Consider the following 25,158-nt stretch of genomic DNA (forward strand, 5'->3'; position numbering starts at 1 on the left):
GCTGGATGTTAACCTGTCTCTCTGCTGGATGTTAACCTGTCTGTCTCTCTGCTGGATGTTAACCTGTCTGTCTATGCTGGATGTTAACCTGTCTGTCGGTCTCTCTGCTGGATGTTAACCTGTCTGTCTGTCTCTCTGCTGGATGTTAACCTGTCTCTCTGCTGGATGTTAACCTGTCTGTCTGCTGGATGTTAACCTGTCTGTCTCTCTGCTGGATGTTAACCTGTCTGTCTGCTGGATGTTAACCTGTCTGTCTCTCTGCTGGATGTTAACCTGTCTCTCTGCTGGATGTTAACCTGTCTGTCTCTCTGCTGGATGTTAACCTGTCTGTCTCTCTGCTGGATGTTAACCTGTCTGTCTGTCTCTCTGCTGGATGTTAACCTGTCTGTCTCTCTGCTGGATGTTAACCTGTCTGTCTCTCTGCTGGATGTTAACCTGTCTCTCTGCTGGATGTTAACCTGTCTGTCTCTCTGCTGGATGTTAACCTGTCTGTCTGTCTCTCTGCTGGATGTTAACCTGTCTGTCTGCTGGATGTTAACCTGTCTCTCTGCTGGATGTTAACCTGTCTCTCTGCTGGATGTTAACCTGTCTGTCTCTCTGCAGCCCGCTCTGCTCTACCTCGTCCCGGCCTGCGTCGGCTTCCCCGTCATCGTAGCGCTGCTCAAAGGAGAGCTCACAGAGATGTTCAGGTGAGTAACCATGGCAACCCCTCCTCTTGGTGCTCATGGGATTATTTACACACTTCAGTGTCGGTGCTGCAGAACAATAAAACAAACGGTCAGAGGAGCGACACAGAAACCTTTAAATGTTCTATGTCCTCCTTCTCATCACGCTGACGTCTTCAGCTCCCACCATCGAGCTCCGCCCCTCTTCACTTTTCATTCTCCTCCTCCTCTTACTCATCTTCATCATCTGTTTCTCCCGCTTGCTCTGCCCCTTCTGTTTAGAGTTATTTCCATGAAGCGCTTTAAATGTCCCGTTCCTGAGCTGAAGATTGAAGCGCTCTGAACGGAGACCATCATTGAACACATTTATTGATGATTCTAACAGCATGTTCATGAACTCTGCTGCACAGCAGAAGATTTCCAGTGAAAGACAAACGTTTCATCTTCATGTGTTTTGAATCGTTTGTCTCTTTCTGCAGAGAAATAAAGATTTGAATAAAGATTTAAAGTCGGTGCAGATTGTCTGATCAGCCTTCAGGTTGTAGCTGTTTTTTAGGCGGCCTTCAGTCTAAATGGTTAACCCTCATGCATCACTTTGGACATTTTTGTCCATTTGGTCAAATGTTTCGTCTTCATCTGGCCATCATTTTGTCTGTTAGTGCGTATGGGACACATTCCTGATAATGATTGAATGTTTGGTAGTTTTGAGCAGGGCTGGAGTTGTTTAAGAGATTTATGCAGAAGAAAGTAGAAAGTAATATCAATCTGTTCAGTTTTTTGGCATGGACATTTTTGTCCTTAGAGACTTCAGAGTGTAGTAAAGTAAACTGGGCCCTCTAAACCAGTGATGGAGTTAGAGGGGGGACTTTGAACCCGCCCTCTCTCACTGTCCAATATTTAACGAGTTCTTTAGAAGCTTTTTCATTTCAGTTTAAGACCAAACTTTTTAACACTCTCTCTCTCTCTCTGTCTCTCTCTCTCTCTCTCTCTCCTCCTCCTCTCTTTCTTACCCTTCATATTCTTTTATTTTTATCACCTTTCTCTTCCTTGTTTTCTCCACCACTCCACGCCCCCCCCCCCCCCCCCCCTCCTGATGGTTAGCTATGAGTCCTCAGAGGAAGTCCTTCCTGGCTCTCCCAGGCTCACTTCCTTCCCCACCGTCAGCGGCTCGCCCGCCAGTCTGGCTAGCTCCATGGATGCCGTCTCTATGGCAACGGGCTCCTCCCCCCGTCGCAGGTGTTTACAGCATACCTCCACGTAGAGGCCCCGCCCACTTTCTCTTTACTCCCCCCTCCCTTCTGTCTCACCTAGGCAGGTAATTAGTCCCTCTTTTAGAGCTCGTTTTAACCTGTGATGTTTCCTCTCGCTCCCTTTGGATCAGGAAAGTGGCGTTAGAGTGAAAGTAAACAACCAATAGAAACCAGCTCTGAGAGTAGCTTTGTGAAACGTGCGGTAACATCGGGCGAGCGAGAGGAATCCACTTTTAAGTTTTACGGTGACTCGTGATGTCATTAAGATCTGATGATTCACTTCCTGTTTCTTTCTCTTCCTCTGCAGGTACGAGGAGACTCCGCCCGAGGAGGAGGGGTCTAAAGAGGAATCATCAGAATCAGAGAAAAAAGACCAGTAGCATCTGTCGCTGCCCCCCCCCCCCCCCCCCCCCTTCAAACACTTCTCATCCAGCCTGCTGCCACCACATTTCACTGAAGCCCCGCCCTCTCCCGCCTCTCCAGCTTCCTGTTTGTCGCTGGGGGAAGCGGGGCTCATGTAGCCAAAACGTGTTTGTCTCCAATCGCCATGGAAACGACCGCTGGTCTCCATGGTAACGGCTGCTGTGGTGGTGTTTCTGATTTAAAGATTGTTTCGTTGCAGACTCGGTGCCGACCACGATCCCTCTCTCCGTCTCCGAGCTGCTCACACAAACGGTTCACGTCGTTTCAGTCTGAAAAACAAACGCCACGTCTGATCGTCTCGTGTGTTCTTAGCTCGCCGGCTCAGATTGACCAGGAAACCGTGTTGAGTCTTTAAAGAGTTAAATAAGTGCTTCTTTCTGCTTTTTATTTCTGAACTAAGGACCATGACGATTCTCTTCATTTAAACCCCGCCCCCTGCCTCGTGGTTCTCTGTCTCTTATTTGGCGCCGACTCGCTCGCTCGCTCTGCCTTCTGCTTTCTCACATCAGCGGTTTTTGTTTGTTTTTTCTTCAGTTTTATTTTTGTCCAGATCTTTAAGATGGAAAACCAGATCATTGTTCATCCGTCGGAGCGGTTCTGTGTTCACCTGTCTGACGTCATGTGACTGCACAAGGGAAACACACCTGATATACAATCACTACTGTTTTACCTGAAAGGTGACACAGGTGTGTTTTAGAGCAGGAAGTCTTAGTGGATAATCAAAGTTTAAAAAAAACAAAGGGACCACATGTTCAGCTCCTGTCTCTCAGTCCTGGTTCTGATCAACAAACAGGACAGGTGAGAGTTCACCTGTCTGGGTTGTCTACACCTCGGCACTTTGTTTCAGTCTTAATCTTCTGGCCTGTGAGAGGAGTAAAGGAAGAATATTTAGTCCTCATTCTCAGATCTTATTGGCTGAAGGTCAGCAAGGGGCGGGGCCATGTGGTCTCCTCATCCAATAAAGTGTGAGAAGGAGCAGAGGAGAAGGCGTCCTCTGACGGATCCAATCTGAGGTTTCTGACTCTGATAAACCAGACGACAGACCAAAGAGTCAAAGCTTCAGATGAAAGATGAAAAAAATCAAGAAATTACGTCAACAAATATTTAACAAAGTACTGATCCACTTTTAGTTTTGACCTTTTCTTTAAAAAAGCCTTAAACGAGACAAAGATTCATTCAGACACTTTAAAGGTCACATATCCTCCTCCTCTTCAACCAGGGGTTAGGGTTAGAGCTCCTCCAAACACTCTGATCCTGTATTAGGTCATGTCTATAAACCCCTCTATTTCAGCCCTGCTCAGAACAGGCTGTTTCTGTGTCTGTACCTTTAAATATGTAAATGAGCTGTGTCTGACCACGCCCCCTCTCTGGAAGGGCTCGGGTGTCTCAGGCATTTCAGACATTTTCTTCACTTCTTTGAGATTTGGATAAAATTATTTGAATTAATTTCTGTTGGATTTGAAGTCTTGCCTGTTGAGTGTTCACATAGGTGTGGATCATCTCCCTGCAGAAAAGATCTTAGAGTTTTTGGATGTTTGAAAAGGAAAACGCGGCTCCGACTGGACGTATTCAGCCTCATGTTGTTTCCTGGATTTCATTGATGTTGATGCTTTAATGAATGATGCACAGTTTTGTATTTTGATGTAAAAAAAAAAATAGAAATACCATTCTCATATTCAGCTCAGTGACGTTCAGCAGCCCCTCATCATTTTAAATAGAAATGTACCTGACATGTTTTTTAGTTTTTTTTTCTCTCTGGTTGCGTACGTTCAGAAGGTCGCTTTGCGGCCGGGACTGTATCTATTTCATTTGCAATAAACTTTTTGGTGTTTTGATCACCGTATAGAGAAGCATAACTCTGAGTCTGACTAGTTCTTTGTTGTACACTTGTTGTTTCATTAATTTTACATCTGTGGATATGTGTATTTCTTCAAAGCACATTTTAATAATTGTAATAACCCTTCTACTCGCAGCAGAGAATGTAGCATTTGTCATATTGTGGACCAGTTTTTGGACCTCAGGGGTTTTTTAAGATCAGTTTCTTACAGCAGCAGGAAGCTTTTAGAAAACTTACTGATTTGTTTGTACTTAAGGCAGTGTTTAGAGAACAATAGTGGATCTAGAATAGAGCCCTGAGGTGCTCCATGTCTAAAACGAATAGCCTACATTGACAAATATATAACATTACACTGATTTCCCTTTAATTACATTTTGGTTTAAAAAAAATCAATCAGATTACAAATCCAAGAATTCCAAGAGTCTGTAGGGACTTAGGTTGGGAAACAGAGGGTAGCCGGTTCCTGTCTCGGTACAGACCACAGAATGGAAGTAAGTCTGGTAGCTGGACAGGTGCCAGGTCACTTACTGAATACTGACCAGACGTCAACCTGCAGTGTTTAAACATTAAGCGGATGTGGAAGTGCAAAATCCTGCAGTTCCTGTAGTGTCCTCTAGAGGCTGGCTGCAGAAGCACAGGAAGTCACATACACACCCATTCTAAAAAGCCTGTTTTTACAGCAGAGATGTTTACAGCCTGGTTCAAAAAACCAAATAGGTGTGATTAGCTCATGTCTGGATGGACACACACTGTACGGGGGGTGAATGTTTTGATGACTCATCAGTTTTGATTTGATGAAGGATAAGAGTTATTCACAATAAGGCGTGCAGCTGACCTGATTGACAGGTGGGCGCGGTGTAACGGTTTGTCAGGAGGTTTAAAACCCGCCTCAGCTCCAGCTCTCAGCCTGTCGTTAGGTTGACTGAAAGTTAGACTGAGACAGCATTTCCAGCATGGAGACCGCCATCGATGGGACTCCAGCGCCCCCTGCAGGGACAGACGGGGGACGCCGTCGATGGGACTCCAGCGCCCCCTGCAGGGACAGACGGGGGACGCCGTTGATGGGACTCCAGCGCCCCCTGCAGGAACAGAAGGGGGACGCCATCGATGGGACTCCAGCGCCCCCTGCAGGAACAGACGGGTGACGCCATCGATGGGACTCCAGCGCCCCCTGCAGGAACAGAAGGGGGACGCCATCGATGGGACTCCAGCGCCCCCTGCAGGAACAGAAGGGGGACGCCATCGATGGGACTCCAGCGCCCCCTGCAGGAACAGACGGGGGACGACACTCAGGCTTCAAACGTTCATATTTACTGTTTGGCACTTATTGGCAAGTATTTAAATAAATGCATATTGACTCTGAATGAGTGAGATTCAAACAAAACCCTCTTAGCTTATCTTTATAATGTGATATTACGTTTCCTATATTCTTACACCATGAATCACACTGTTTATTTAGGTGCAAAATAAAGTTTTTCTTGTCCTACTTCTTTTCTGTTGATAATTTGACATGAAACTGTTTTTTTTATTTACTAGTAGCTGATTCATTATCATTATTTTTTCTTAAATGCACTTAATGATTTATAATCTATTCATTTGAGCTGAAAATGTAAATAATAAAAAAAAGGTTCTTTAGAACTGATTCTTTTATTTTGAAAGATCATCCCCGGATGTATTATGGTGCTTTCTGCTGTCTGCGCATGCGTGACAAAAGAGTCTTGAGACTCCTCTTCACATAGCTGTTAGCTCCGCTAGCTTCTCTCAGTCTGTGTTTTGGTTTTATTAGAGATGGGAGAGGCCGATGTGACGCTGAATCATACCGACGAGAAGCCTCCGGACTCCGGCCTGGTTACCGGGGAGGACTCGGTGGTGTGGAGCCACGAGGTGGAGGTGTGTCTGTTTCACGCGATGATCGGACACAAACCCGTCGGTAAGAAACAGCGAGCTAACTCTGTTAGCCTGTTAGCATCCGGGGCCGTCGACCAGTTGTTTCTCAAACTGGGGATCATGGTCAGTTTTAAGTCCTCCAAGTTCCTCTGCAGGGTCCCAAATAATACTGACTGAAAGTTAAATTCTTTTTAATGTGTTGAACTCATCACAGACTCCTTAATGGGTGGATTTAAATATCCTACCAGCTGCTTTTTTACGTGACTTACGTGATTTACGTGATTTACGTGATTTACGTCAGTTTTTGGAAGGAGACTTGTGATTAAACTTATTAATAACAGAAACAGGTGAGTTGTTTTGCAGATTAAAGGTGCAGTCTGTACAAATCTCCTGTGCAGTTTGTAAACACAACATTACAATTAGGCCCCTCCTCCTGGGCTCATCGCTACCAGAAGCCACGCCCACTGCAGGACTTAATAAGTACATTTACTGCAAGTACCTACACTTCAAGCTACCTGACAGTATTACATTCAATATGGAGGAAAAGGCAATCTTTAAGCACGTTAGCACAAGCTAACGGCCGGTGTTTGTCCCCTTCCTGTCCAACAGGAAGTAGCTCAACGCCACGTCCACGGGTAAAAGACAACACAAGGTTCACCCTCGTTTTAGAACGATCTTTATCCACTCGGTGTTTCTCCTCACTGTGGCTTTTTTTTTTTTTAAACTAGTAGTTTGCACTGATTGGTCTAAAATGCAGTTTGTGAATAAATGTGAGCTCCTCTCTGGAAGTCGTGCTGAACCAGGAAACACCTACAGGACTGACGTACTGTTTCCCACAATGCAAAGCGGCAGGTCAGAGGCCGAGGTGACGGACAGTCCGTCTGTGATTCTATTTTCTCTTTTTTAACTGCTACGTCCACGTCCGTCATCTCCACTCCTAAACTCACCTGCTGCGCTCTCATTGGCTGGAGGAAACACACCAGCTCCGCCCACAAACATCCAGAGTCAACCAGAACAAATCAGAACAGTAAAATCCAGAACTGTATTATTATTATTTTTTAAAAGGTGTGTGTAGAGTTTTGTTTTTAATCTGTGTGTGTGTGTGTGTGTGTGTGTGTGTGTGTGTGTGTGTGTGTGTGTGTGTGTGTGTGTGTGTGTGTGTGTGTGTGTGTCTGTGTGTGTGTGTCTCTGTGTCTCTGTGCGTGTGTGTGTGTCTCTGTGTGCGTGTGTCTGTGTCTCTGTGTGTGTCTCTGTGTGTGTCTGTGTCTCTGTGTGCGTGTGTCTGTGTCTCTGTGTGCGTGTGTCTGTGTCTCTGTGTGTGTCTCTGTGTGTGTGTGTCTCTGTGTGTGTCTGTGTCTCTGTGTGCGTGTGTCTGTGTCTCTGTGTGTGTGCGTGTGTCTGTGTCTCTGTGTGCGTGTGTCTCTGTGTGTGTGTCTCTGTGTGCATGTGTCTGTGTCTCTGTGTGTGTGTCTGTGTCTCTGTGTGTGTGTGTGTGTGTGTCTCTGTGTGCGTGTGTCTGTGTCTCTGTGTGTGTGTGTCTCTGTGTGTGTCTGTGTCTCTGTGTGCGTGTGTCTGTGTCTCTGTGTGTGTGCGTGTGTCTGTGTCTCTGTGTGCGTGTGTCTGTGTCTCTGTGTGTGTGCGTGTGTCTGTGTCTCTGTGTGTGTGTGTCTCTGTGTGTGTCTGTGTCTCTGTGTGCGTGTGTCTGTGTCTCTGTGTGTGTGCGTGTGTCTGTGTCTCTGTGTGTCTCTGTGTGTGTGTCTCTGTGTGCATGTGTCTGTGTCTCTGTGTGTGTGTGTGTGCGTGTGTCTGTGTCTCTGTGTGTGTGTGTGTGTGTGTCTCTGTGTGTCTGTGTGTGTGTGTCTCTGTGTGTGTGTGTGTCTGTGTCTCTGTGTGTGTGTGTGTCTCTGTGTGTGTGTCTCTGTGTGTGTCTGTGTCTCTGTGTGTGTGTGTGTTAGGAGTGAACCGTCACTTCCACATGATCTGCATCAGAGATAAATTCAGTCAGAATATCGGCCGACAGGTTTCCTCCTCCGTCATCTGGGATCACCTGGGAACCATGTACGACATGCAGGCTCTGGTGAGGACACACACACGCTGAGATATACACACTGAGATATACACACTGAGATACACACACTGAGATACACACACTGAGATATACACACTGAGATATACACACTGAGATACACACACTGAGATATACACACTGAGATATACACACTGAGATATACACAGAGATACACACACTGAGATACACACACTGAGATACACACACTGAGATATACACACTGAGATATACACACTGAGATATACACACTGAGATACACACACTGAGATATACACACTGAGATATACACTGAGATATACACACGCTGAGATATACACACTGAGATATACACTGAGATACACACACTGAGATACACACACTGAGATACACACTGAGATATACACACGCTGAGATATACACACGCTGAGATACACACTGAGATACACACACTGAGATACACACACTGAGATATACACACGCTGAGATATACACACGCTGAGATATACACACGCTGAGATATACACACACGCTGAGATATACACACTGAGATATACACACTGAGATATACACACTGAGATATATACACACTGAGATATACACACACTGAGATATACACACTGAGATATACACACTGAGATATACACACTGAGATATATACACACACTGAGATATATACACACTGAGATATACACACACACTGAGATATACACACACTGAGATATACACACTGAGATATACACACACACTGAGATATACACCCTGAGATATACACACTGAGATATACACACACTGAGATATACACACACTGAGATATATACACACTGAGATATATACACACTGAGATATACACACACTGAGATACACACACTGAGATATACACACACTGAGATATACACACGCTGAGATATAGACACTGAGATATACACACACGCTGAGATATACACACTGAGATATACACACTGAGATATACACACACGCTGAGATATACACACTGAGATATACACACTGAGATATACACACTGAGATATACACGCTGAGATATACACGCTGAGATATACACGCTGAGATATACACACACGCTGAGATATACACACACGCTGAGATATATACACACTGAGATACACACACACTGAGATATATACACACACTGAGATATATACACACACTGAGATATATACACACACTGAGATATATACACACTGAGATATACACACACACTGAGATATACACACACTGAGATATACACACTGAGATATACACACACACTGAGATATACACCCTGAGATATACACACTGAGATATACACACACTGAGATATACACACACTGAGATATATACACACTGAGATACACACACTGAGATATACACACTGAGATATATACACACTGAGATATACACACACTGAGATACACACACTGAGATATATACACACACTCACTGAGATATATACACACACTGAGATATATACACTGAGATATACACTGAGATATACACTGAGATATACACTGAGATATATACACACACTGAGATATACACTGAGATATACACACACTGAGATATACACACTGAGATATATACACACACTGAGATATACACACACTGAGATACACACACTGAGATATACACACTGAGATATATACACACACTGAGATATATACACACGCTGAGATATACACACTGAGATATACACACACTGAGATATACACTGAGATATACACTGAGATATACACACACTGAGATATACACACTGAGATATATACACACACTGAGATATATACACACGCTGAGATATACACACTGAGATATACACACTGAGATATACACACTGAGATATATACACACTGAGATATACACACACTGAGATATACACACACTGAGATATATACACACGCTGAGATATATACACACTGAGATATATACACACGCTGAGATATATACACACTGAGATATACACACACTGAGATACACACTGAGATATACACACTGAGATATATACACACACTCACTGAGATATATACACACACTGAGATATATACACTGAGATATACACTGAGATATACACTGAGATATATACACACACTGAGATATACACTGAGATATACACACACGCTGAGATATACACACACGCTGAGATATATACACACAGAGATACGCACACTGAGATACACACTGAGATATACACGCTGAGATATACACGCTGAGATATATACACGCTGAGATACACACACTGAGATATACACACACGCTGAGATATACACACACGCTGAGATATATACACACTGAGATATATACACACTGAGATATACACACACTGAGATATACACACACTGAGATATACACACTGAGATATACACACTGAGATATATACACACGCTGAGATATATACACACGCTGAGATATATACACACTGAGATATATACACACGCTGAGATATATACACACTGAGATATACACACACTGAGATACACACACTGAGATATACACACTGAGATATATACACACACTCACTGAGATATATACACACTGAGATATACACACTGAGATATACACACTGAGATATATACACACTGAGATATACACACACTGAGATATACACACACTGAGATATATACACACAGAGATATATACACACGCTGAGATATATACACACTGAGATATATACACACGCTGAGATATATACACACTGAGATATACACACACTGAGATACACACTGAGATATACACACTGAGATATATACACACACTCACTGAGATATATACACACACTGAGATATATACACTGAGATATACACTGAGATATACACTGAGATATATACACACACTGAGATATACACTGAGATATACACACTGAGATATACACACTGAGATATATACACACACTGAGATATACACACACTGAGATACACACACTGAGATATACACACTGAGATATATACACACACTGAGATATATACACACGCTGAGATATACACACTGAGATATACACTGAGATATACACACACTGAGATATACACTGAGATATACACACACTGAGATATACACACTGAGATATATACACACGCTGAGATATATACACACGCTGAGATATATACACACACTGAGATATATACACACTGAGATATACACACACTGAGATATACACACACTGAGATATACACACGCTGAGATATACACACGCTGAGATATACACACACTGAGATACACACTGAGATATACACGCTGAGATATACACGCTGAGATATATACACGCTGAGATATATACACACGCTGAGATATACACACTGAGATATACACACACTGAGATACACACACTGAGATATACACACTGAGATATATACACACGCTGAGATATATACTCACGCTGAGATATATACACACTGAGATATATACACACGCTGAGATATATACACACTGAGATATACACACACTGAGATACACACACTGAGATATACACACTGAGATATATACACACACTCACTGAGATATATACACACTGAGAGATATACACTGAGATATATACACACACTGAGATATACACTGAGATATACACACTGAGATATACACACTGAGATATATACACACACTGAGATATACACACACTGAGATACACACACTGAGATATACACACTGAGATATATACACACACTGAGATATATACACACGCTGAGATATACACACTGAGATATACACTGAGATATACACTGAGATATACACACACTGAGATATACACACTGAGATATATACACACACTGAGATATATACACACGCTGAGATATACACACTGAGATATACACACTGAGATATACACACACTGAGATATATACACACAGAGATATATACACACGCTGAGATATATACACACGCTGAGATATATACACACACTGAGATATACACACACTGAGATATACACACGCTGAGATATACACACGCTGAGATATACACACGCTGAGATATACACACACTGAGATATACACACTGAGATATACACACTGAGATATATACACACTGAGATATACACGCTGAGATATATACACGCTGAGATATACACACTGAGATATACACACACGCTGAGATATACACACACGCTGAGATATATACACACAGAGATACACACACTGAGATACACACTGAGATATACACGCTGAGATATACACACTGAGATATATACACACACTCACTGAGATATATACACACTGAGATATATACACTGAGATATACACTGAGATATACACTGAGATATACACTGAGATATATACACACACTGAGATATACACTGAGATATACACACTGAGATACACACACTGAGATATACACACGCTGAGATATACACACGCTGAGATATACACACGCTGAGATATACACACTGAGATATACACACTGAGATATATACACACTGAGATATACACACACTGAGATATACACACTGAGATATACACACACTGAGATATACACACACTGAGATATATACACACTGAGATATATACACACTGAGATATACACACACTGAGATACACACACTGAGATATACACACACTGAGATATACACACGCTGAGATATAGACACTGAGATATACACACACGCTGAGATATACACACACGCTGAGATATACACACTGAGATATACACACTGAGATATACACACTGAGATATACACGCTGAGATATACACGCTGAGATATACACGCTGAGATATACACGCTGAGATATACACACACACTGAGATATATACACACACTGAGATATATACACACACTGAGATATATACACACACTGAGATATATACACACTGAGATATACACACACACTGAGATATACACACACTGAGATATACACACTGAGATATACACACACACTGAGATATACACCCTGAGATATACACACTGAGATATACACACACTGAGATATACACACACTGAGATATATACACACTGAGATACACACACTGAGATATACACACTGAGATATATACACACTGAGATATACACACACTGAGATACACACACTGAGATATATACACACACTCACTGAGATATATACACACACTGAGATATATACACTGAGATATACACTGAGATATACACTGAGATATATACACACACTGAGATATACACACACTGAGATATACACACTGAGATATATACACACACTGAGATATATACACACGCTGAGATATACACACTGAGATATACACACTGAGATATATACACACTGAGATATATACACACTGAGATATACACACACTGAGATATACACACACTGAGATATATACACACAGAGATATATACACACAGAGATATATACACACGCTGAGATATATACACACGCTGAGATATATACACACACTGAGATATACACACACTGAGATATACACACGCTGAGATATACACACGCTGAGATATACACACGCTGAGATATACACACACTGAGATATACACACTGAGATATACACACTGAGATATATACACACTGAGATATACACGCTGAGATATATACACGCTGAGATATACACACTGAGATATACACACACGCTGAGATATACACACACGCTGAGATATATACACACAGAGATACACACACTGAGATACACACTGAGATATACACGCTGAGATATACACACTGAGATATATACACACACTCACTGAGATATATACACACTGAGATATATACACTGAGATATACACTGAGATATACACTGAGATATACACTGAGATATATACACACACTGAGATATACACTGAGATATACACACTGAGATACACACACTGAGATATACACACGCTGAGATATACACACGCTGAGATATACACACGCTGAGATATACACACTGAGATATACACACTGAGATATACACGCTGAGATATACACACTGAGATATATACACACTGAGATATACACACACTGAGATATACACACTGAGATATACACACTGAGATATACACACTGAGATATATACACACACTGAGATATATACACACTGAGATATACACACACACTGAGATATACACACACTGAGATATACACACTGAGATATACACACACACTGAGATATACACCCTGAGATATACACACTGAGATATACACACACTGAGATATACACACACTGAGATATATACACACTGAGATATATACACACTGAGATATACACACACTGAGATACACACACTGAGATATACACACACTGAGATATACACACGCTGAGATATAGACACTGAGATATACACACACGCTGAGATATACACACACGCTGAGATATACACACTGAGATATACACACTGAGATATACACGCTGAGATATACACGCTGAGATATACACGCTGAGATATACACGCTGAGATATACACGCTGAGATATACACACACACTGAGATATATACACACACTGAGATATATACACACACTGAGATATATACACACACTGAGATATATACACACTGAGATATACACACACACTGAGATATACACACACTGAGATATACACACTGAGATATACACACACACTGAGATATACACCCTGAGATATACACACTGAGATATACACACACTGAGATATACACACACTGAGATATATACACACTGAGATACACACACTGAGATATACACACTGAGATATATACACACTGAGATATACACACACTGAGATACACACACTGAGATATATACACACACTCACTGAGATATATACACACACTGAGATATATACACTGAGATATACACTGAGATATACACTGAGATATATACACACACTGAGATATACACTGAGATATACACACACTGAGATATACACACTGAGATATATACACACACTGAGATATACACACACTGAGATACACACACTGAGATATACACACTGAGATATATACACACACTGAGATATATACACACGCTGAGATATACACACTGAGATATACACACACTGAGATATACACTGAGATATACACTGAGATATACACACACTGAGATATACACACTGAGATATATACACACACTGAGATATATACACACGCTGAGATATACACACTGAGATATACACACTGAGATATACACACTGAGATATATACACACTGAGATATACACACACTGAGATATATACACACACTGAGATATATACACACGCTGAGATATATACACACTGAGATATATACACACGCTGAGATATATACACACTGAGATATACACACACTGAGATACACACTGAGATATACACACTGAGATATATACACACACTCACTGAGATATATATATACACTGAGATATACACTGAGATATACACTGAGATATATACACACACTGAGATATACACTGAGATATACACACTGAGATATACACACTGAGATATATACACACACTGAGATATACACACACTGAGATACACACACTGAGATATACACACAGATATATACACACACTGAGATATATACACACGCTGAGATATACACACTGAGATATACACTGAGATATACACACACTGAGATATACACTGAGATATACACACACTGAGATATACACACTGAGATATATACACACACTGAGATATATACACACGCTGAGATATACACACTGAGATATACACACTGAGATATACACACTGAGATATATACACACTGAGATATACACACACTGAGATATACACACACTGAGATATATACACACAGAGATATATACACACGCTGAGATATATACACACGCTGAGATATATACACACACTGAGATATATACACACTGAGATATACACACACTGAGATATACACACGCTGAGATATACACACGCTGAGATATACACACACTGAGATATATACACACTGAGATATATACACACTGAGATATACACGCTGAGATATATACACACTGAGATATATACACACTGAGATATATACACACTGAGATATACACACACTGAGATATACACACACTGAGATATATACACACAGAGATATATACACACGCTGAGATATATACACACGCTGAGATATATACACACTGAGATATACACACACTGAGATATACACACACTGAGATATACACACACAGAGATATATACACACGCTGAGATATATACACACGCTGAGATATATACACACACTGAGATATATACACACTGAGATATACACACACTGAGATATACACACACTGAGATATACACACTGAGATATATACACGCTGAGATATACACGCTGAGATATATACACGCTGAGATATACACACTGAGATATACACACACGCTGAGATATACACACACGCTGAGATATATACACACAGAGATACACACACTGAGATACACACTGAGATATACACGCTGAGATATACACGCTGAGATATATACACGCTGAGATACACACACTGAGATATAAACACACGCTGAGATATACACACGCTGAGATATATACACACTGAGATATATACACACTGAGATATACACACACTGAGATATACACACACTGAGATATACACACTGAGATATACACACTGAGATATATACACACGCTGAGATATATACACACGCTGAGATATATACACACTGAGATATATACACACGCTGAGATATATACACACTGAGATATACACACACTGAGATACACACACTGAGATATACACACTGAGATATATACACACACTCACTGAGATATATACACACTGAGATATACACACTGAGATATATACACACTGAGATATACACACACTGAGATATACACACACTGAGATATATACACACAGAGATATATACACACGCTGAGATATATACACACGCTGAGATATATACACACTGAGATATATACACACGCTGAGATATATACACACTGAGATATACACACACTGAGATACACACTGAGATATACACACTGAGATATATACACACACTCACTGAGATATATACACACACTGAGATATATACACTGAGATATACACTGAGATATACACTGAGATATATACACACACTGAGATATACACTGAGATATACACACTGAGATATACACACTGAGATATATACACACACTGAGATATACACACACTGAGATACACACACTGAGATATACACACTGAGATATATACACACACTGAGATATATACACACGCTGAGATATACACACTGAGATATACACTGAGATATACACACACTGAGATATACACTGAGATATACACACACTGAGATATACACACTGAGATATATACACACGCTGAGATATATACACACGCTGAGATATATACACACACTGAGATATATACACACTGAGATATACACACACTGAGATATACACACACTGAGATATACACACGCTGAGATATACACACGCTGAGATATACACACACTGAGATACACACTGAGATATACACGCTGAGATATACACGCTGAGATATATACACGCTGAGATATATACACACGCTGAGATATATACACACTGAGATATACACACACTGAGATACACACACTGAGATATACACACTGAGATATATACACACGCTGAGATATATACTCACGCTGAGATATATACACACTGAGATATATACACACGCTGAGATATATACACACTGAGATATACACACACTGAGATACACACACTGAGATATACACACTGAGATATATACACACACTCACTGAGATATATACACACTGAGAGATATACACTGAGATATATACACACACTGAGATATACACTGAGATATACACACTGAGATATACACACTGAGATATATACACACACTGAGATATACACACACTGAGATACACACACTGAGATATACACACTGAGATATATACACACACTGAGATATATACACACGCTGAGATATACACACTGAGATATACACTGAGATATACACACACTGAGATATACACTGAGATATACACACACTGAGATATACACACTGAGATATATACACACACTGAGATATATACACACGCTGAGATATACACACTGAGATATACACACTGAGATATACACACTGAGATATATACACACTGAGATATACACACACTGAGATATACACACACTGAGATATATACACACAGAGATATATACACACAGAGATATATACACACGCTGAGATATATACACACGCTGAGATATATACACACACTGAGATATACACACGCTGAGATATACACACGCTGAGATATACACACGCTGAGATATACACACACTGAGATATACACACTGAGATATACACACTGAGATATATACACACTGAGATATACACGCTGAGATATATACACGCTGAGATATACACACTGAGATATACACACACGCTGAGATATACACACACGCTGAGATATATACACACAGAGATACACACACTGAGATACACACTGAGATATACACGCTGAGATATACACACTGAGATATATACACACACTCACTGAGATATATACACACTGAGATATATACACTGAGATATACACTGAGATATACACTGAGATATACACTGAGATATATACACACACTGAGATATACACTGAGATATACACACTGAGATATACACACTGAGATATATACACACACTGAGATATACACACACTGAGATACACACACTGAGATATACACACTGAGATATATACACACACTGAGATATATACACACGCTGAGATATACACACTGAGATATACACTGAGATATACACACACTGAGATATACACTGAGATATACACACACTGAGATATACACACTGAGATATATACACACACTGAGATATACACTGAGATATACACACTGAGATATACACACTGAGATATACACACTGAGATATATACACACTGAGATATACACACACTGAGATATACACACTGAGATATATACACACGCTGAGATATACACACGCTGAGATATACACACACTGAGATATATACACACTGAGATATACACGCTGAGATATATACACGCTGAGATATTCACACTGAGATATACACACACGCTGAGATATACACACACGCTGAGATATATACACACAGAGATACACACACTGAGATACACACTGAGATATACACGCTGAGATATACACGCTGAGATATATACACGCTGAGATACACACACTGAGATATACACACACGCTGAGATATACACACACGCTGAGATATACACACACACTGAGATATATACACACTGAGATATATACACACTGAGATATACACACACTGAGATATACACACTGAGATATACACACTGAGATATACACACTGAGATATACACACACACAGATATACACACACTGAGATATATACACACACTGAGATATATACACACTGAGATATACACACACACTGAGATATACACACTGAGATATACACACACACTGAGATATACACCCTGAGATATACACACTGAGATATACACACACTGAGATATATACACACTGAGATATACACACACTGAGATATACACACTGAGATATACACTGAGATACACACACTGAGATATACACACTGAGATATACACACACTCTGAGATACACACACTGAGATATACACACACACTGAGATATACACACACACTGAGATATACACACAGAGATATACACACACTGAGATATACACACTGAGATATATACACACACTGAGATATATACACGCACTGAGATATACACACTGAGATATACACACTGAGATATACACACACACTGAGATATACACACAGAGATACACAGAGATATACACACACTGAGATATACACACTGAGATATATACACACACTGAGATATATACACACGCTGAGATATATACACTGAGATATACACACACACTGAGATATACACACTGAGATATATATACTGAGATATACACACTGAGATATACACACACTCTGAGATACACACACTGAGATATCTCCACACACTGAGATATACACACACACTGAGATATATACACACACTGAGATATATACACACGCTGAGATATATACACACACTGAGACACACACACTGAGATATATACACACACTGAGATATACACACACTGAGATATACACACACTGAGATATACACACACTGAGATATACACACTGAGATATACACACTGAGATACACACACTGAGCTATACACACTGAGATATACACACACTGAGATATACACACTGAGATATATACACACACTGAGATATACACACACTGAGATATACACACACTGAGATATATATACACACTGAGATATATATACACACTGAGATATATATACACACTGAGAGATATAAACACACGCTGAGATATATACACACTGAGATATACACACACTGAGATATATACACACACTGAGATATATACACACACTGAGATATACACACTGAGATATATATACACACTGAGATATACACACACTGAGCTATATATACACACTGAGATATACACACACTGAGATATATATACACGCTGAGATATACACACACGCTGAGATATATACACACAGAGATACACACACTGAGATACACACTGAGATATACACGCTGAGATATACACGCTGAGATATATATACACACGCTGAGATATATACACACTGAGATATATACACACTGAGCTATACACACTGAGATATACATACACTGAGATATATACACACTGAGCTATACACACTGAGATATATACACACTGAGATATATACACACTGAGATATACACACACTGAGATATATACACACTGAGCTATACACACTGAGATATACACACACTGAGATATATACACACTGAGCTATACACACTGAGATATATACACACTGAGCTATACACACTGAGATATATACACACTGAGATATACACACACTGAGATATACACACACTGAGATATATATACACACAGATATATATATACACACTGAGATATATATATACACACGCTGAGATATATACACACGCTGAGATATATACACACTGAGATATACACACACTGAGATATATACACACACTGAGATATATACACACACTGAGATATACACACTGAGATATATATACACACTGAGATATACACACACTGAGCTATATATACACACTGAGATATACACACACTGAGAGATATACACACACTGAGATATACACACACTGAGATATATATACACACTGAGATATATATACACACTGAGATATACACACACTGAGATATACACACTGAGATATATATACACACTGAGATATACACACTGAGATATACACACACTGAGATATACACACTGAGATATATATACACACTGAGATATACACACACTGAGATATACACACTGAGATATACACACATCATAAAAGTGTGTGTGTGTGTGTGTGTGTTCTGCAGCACGAGTCTGAGATTCTCCCGTTTCCAAACTCGGAGAAGAGCTTCTCTCTTCCTGATGACATCATCCAGGAGGTCAAAGAAGGTCAGCATGCTTCTGTTACTTTAACACTTCCACAGCGCTTCATGCAGAGACAGCTGATCTCCTCTCTGAGTCTGATCCTGGACCTGTAAACATGATGAGAGAGAGAGAGAGAGAGAGAGAGAGAGAGAGAGAGAGAGACCACATCTGTTTCTGTTTGTAGGAAAACTTTGTTCAGAGGAGGAAACAAAAGAAGAGTTCAGGATGGAGAGAGAACCTCCAGCTACACATGAAGAAGGTACTCTCTCTCTCTGTCTCTCTCTACTTCTGTCTGTCTGTCTCTGTCTCTCTACTTCTGTCTGTCTCTATCTCTCTCTCTGTCTCTCTCTACTTCTGTCTGTCTGTCTCTCTCTCTGTCTCTCTCTACTTCTGTCTCTCTCTCTCCCCCCCCCCCTCTCTCTCTCTACCTCTGTCTGTCTCTCTTTCTCTCTCCCTCTTATCTTTTGTAAATTAAATCCTCCCTGTGTGTTTTTCAGCACATTAGCGCCCCCTGGTGTCTGAAGTGACACCATGAGACCAGCTCTTCACTGTTCTCTGTTCTCTCTGTTCAGGCAGTAACTCATCGGTGAAGATGTCCGAGCGAACGAGCAGTAGTCGGGAAAAGGAGAGAGAACGAGACAAGGAGAAAGGGGCGAGTGAAGGAGGAGCAGCGGGCGGCGGAGGAGCAGGAGGGGGAGGAGGGAAGGAGGCAGAGAAGAGGAAGAGGAGTCGAGCTGCTGAGAAACTGATGTCGTCTTCCAACCCGGCGAGTCCAGGAGGAGCCAAGAGGAGACGCACCTGAAAGAGAGAGGGAGAGAGAGGGGGAGAGTGAGAGAGAGAGAGAGAGAGAGAGGGGGGGGGAGGGTGAGAGAGAGAGGGGGAGAGGGAGGGCAAGAGAGAGAGGGAGAGGAGGAGAGAGAGAGTGAGAGAGAGAGAGAGGGGGAGGGTGAGAGAGAGAGGGGGAGGGTGAGAGAGAGAGGGAGAGAGGGAGAGAGGGGGAGAGAGAGAGAGAAAAGCTCAAACCTTTGAGCTTCGTGTCAAATGACTCCCGGATCGCCGCGCTGCAAACATGACGTGGCGAGATGGAAAAGAGGGGGAGCTTCATTCCTTTAAACAGCTGCTGCTCTTCATCAGGTGACCACAGCGTCAGGAAGGGACATGTCTGAACGCTGCAGCCTTTTAGGACATGATCCGTGTGCCACACAACAGCTGACCACAGAGACGGCCAATCGGCTTCATTGTTTATGTTTTGATCATCATGTCGTTTTCTCTTAACACGGTGAGAACTCAGAACGCATGCTGACCAAAAGATGAAGCACAGAGATCTCCCTATTCCAAACCTTCTTCTTTCCTGTCCAAACTTGGTGCCTACATTACCCACAATGTAGCTTCACTCACACGCCCTTTTCTAAAGTGGTACAGCGCCGTAATGAATCCCCGCCGTCACCATGCCTTAAGAACTTGATGTGGATTCAGAAAGCGGGCATGCAGATGACCCAACAAGTCCCCAGACCCGCCCACAAACATGGCGTTCTACCGTGTCGACCGGCATGTGCGTCCTGAATTAAAGCTACAAAATACTGGCACCAAATGAAACAGTCCGTTTAGTTAAAACACTGTTGTTAGGATTTTATCAAGTCAACTTTGGTTATATTCTTTAATAATTATATTTAATTATTAATAATATCAATAAAAATATCTTTAAACTATGTTTAATCAACTCTTGGGGGCACCACCCTGTAATCAGGAAAATATCACTCAAATCAGTCTCAAATTAGTTACTTAGTTAATAATATCATTGATAATTAATAACTATATTAATAAATTGATTTTAGTGATATTTTGGTTATTTTTCCCTGATTTCAGGGTGGTGCCCCAAGAGTTGATTAAACATAGTTTAATGATATTTATATTATTAATAATTAAATATAATTCTTAAAGAATATAACCAAAGTTGGCTTGATAAAATCCTAACAAGGTTGAATAAGTTCATTACATAATTTTCTTTCTGGGGGGGGGGGGGGGGGGGGTGTGAAGCATGTAACTTATCAACAGAGAACTTTAACCTTTGGTTCTGTGTCAGAGTCAGACCTCGGTCTTCTGGGTCGTGTGGTCACGATGGTTATGACGCACTCAGCTCCTTGACGGCATGGAACAGCTGGGTGCTGAATCCCTGATAATTACAAACTGCCAAACGGACGCTTTGAGCCGACGCTCCTCTTCAGCGTGTAACCGGCAATACTCCTGAACCTCCATGTTGAGAATGTGTTTGCTGGAGACGCCCCCTGCTGGGGTTAACTGATACCTGCTTTGTGTAAACCTGAAAACATGAAAAGTTTCAAGCTCTGTCCTCAAATCAAACGAGAACGACTCCAGTGTGAAACACAGCGGGACAAACAGAAGTCAGCTGATCTTTGTTTTTTTATCATATCAGACAAACTGCAGGTGAACTCCTGAAAACACATCTTCAACGTTTCTGGACTAAAATGTTTCCGATGTGCGATTATAACAGCGTGCAGGAGTTTACCTGCAGTTCTCTGACTCACCTGTCTTAAAGATGTTTTGGTGCTTTTCAAAAACCGATTGTATCGTTTGAAACTTGTGGTATCCTGAAGGATCAACATTTATGACATCCGGCCTGAAGTTTGCTTTTCACTCTTCCCCAAACAGACTTCATCTCTCAGAAAACTGCGCCCCCTAATTTCTACTAGAGGGCGCTACCTTACTTTGATGATAAAGAGCGGTGTCGTCCAAACTTCCTGCCGCCTCGTGTGTGTTTGTAGATGAATGAAGGTGGAGATGTCACAAACCAAACACATAGTTGAGGGTTTTATTGTTTTGTTTTTTTGTAATGGTTTAGTTTTTTAATCATCAGGTGAGCCGGAGGTCAGGGGTCGTTGAGACCAGAGAGACGACTCGGTCCGACCACGCTGAAATCAGCAGCTTGCTGAACGTTTTCCGATCTGATGCAATAAATCTCACCTGTTTATTCTTCTTCCAGACATTTTCTTGTAAATATATTCTGGTTAGACTTTGGTTTCCTGTGGCGTCGAGCGTGACGCGGATATGAACTGTTAACTCTTTCAGTTTGAGTATGTGTGTTTGAATGACACGCCGAACATTCAGTCAGCTGATTGAAAGAAAAAATGTTCCCTTTAATTTTTCTCTGACATATTTTATTTATTGAAGTCTGACGATGTTTGTGTCATTAAAGATGAACTCCGATCACTTCCTGTTTCCTCTTCTTATTAAAGGAGCAGTATGTAACTCTGACTCCTAGTGTTTAAAATGGGTACTGCAGTCTAAATTCTAAACATCATAGAGAGCTGTCTCCCCCCCCCCCCCTCCTCTCTAGAGTGGATGCTCACTGAGGTCACCATGTGGTGGACTCTGAAGCTTCAGTGTTTATCCAGCTCTGCATGGGTCTGTAAACCTTTCTGTGTTCTAACCTCTCTCCATTTTTCAAAAGCATCTCCAATATTGATCCTAGTTTGAGCACGTTTCTGCTCGTGGAGCTTATTAGAAACATGCAGAGGCTTTTTAGGTCGGGTACAATCACTTCTATCTGAACCACTTCTCTTGACCGCTTCCATCGCTGCAACACCTGTTGACCTGATAACTGCTCTCATATCTGACAAACCGAGGGGCGTCCAAAACGGCCGTGTAGGGGTCGCCTTAAAAGCGCCTACCTTCTCTGGTCCAAACAAATCCAGAGCATTCAGGAGCAGAATCTAAAGTTAGAAGGAGGACA

At 41.1% G+C, this 25,158-nt stretch overlaps 2 protein-coding genes across 3 annotated transcripts in view; both read left to right on the plus strand.

Annotated features, from left to right (window-relative positions):
- The window catches only part of hm13 (histocompatibility (minor) 13), an 18,312-nt gene extending 14,118 nt beyond the window's left edge, over window positions 1-4,194 (plus strand). The window contains 2 exon segments of the mRNA XM_065961476.1: window positions 604-689; window positions 2,223-4,194. Of these exon segments, the coding sequence (XP_065817548.1) occupies window positions 604-689; window positions 2,223-2,295 (159 nt within the window). The 3' untranslated portion in view covers window positions 2,296-4,194.
- Window positions 4,195-5,874: 1,680 nt separating this feature from the next.
- Window positions 5,875-24,635, plus strand: mrgbp (MRG/MORF4L binding protein). Of its 2 annotated transcripts, XM_065961496.1 has the most exons (5): window positions 5,876-6,105; window positions 8,018-8,139; window positions 21,350-21,431; window positions 21,592-21,666; window positions 21,980-24,635. In XM_065961496.1, exons 1-5 carry the CDS (start codon window positions 5,964-5,966, stop codon window positions 22,207-22,209), a joined length of 651 nt encoding a protein of 216 aa, XP_065817568.1. In that variant the 5' UTR covers window positions 5,876-5,963; the 3' UTR covers window positions 22,210-24,635. The 2 variants fall into 2 exon arrangements, with proteins under 2 accessions (XP_065817569.1, XP_065817568.1); XM_065961497.1 differs by lacking the exon at window positions 21,592-21,666 and having other exon boundaries at window positions 5,875-6,105.
- Window positions 24,636-25,158: the final 523 nt, after the last annotated feature.

The sequence above is a fragment of the Labrus bergylta genome, chromosome 12 (assembly GCF_963930695.1).
Source record: "Labrus bergylta chromosome 12, fLabBer1.1, whole genome shotgun sequence".
Classification (NCBI taxonomy): Eukaryota; Metazoa; Chordata; class Actinopteri; order Labriformes; family Labridae; genus Labrus; species Labrus bergylta.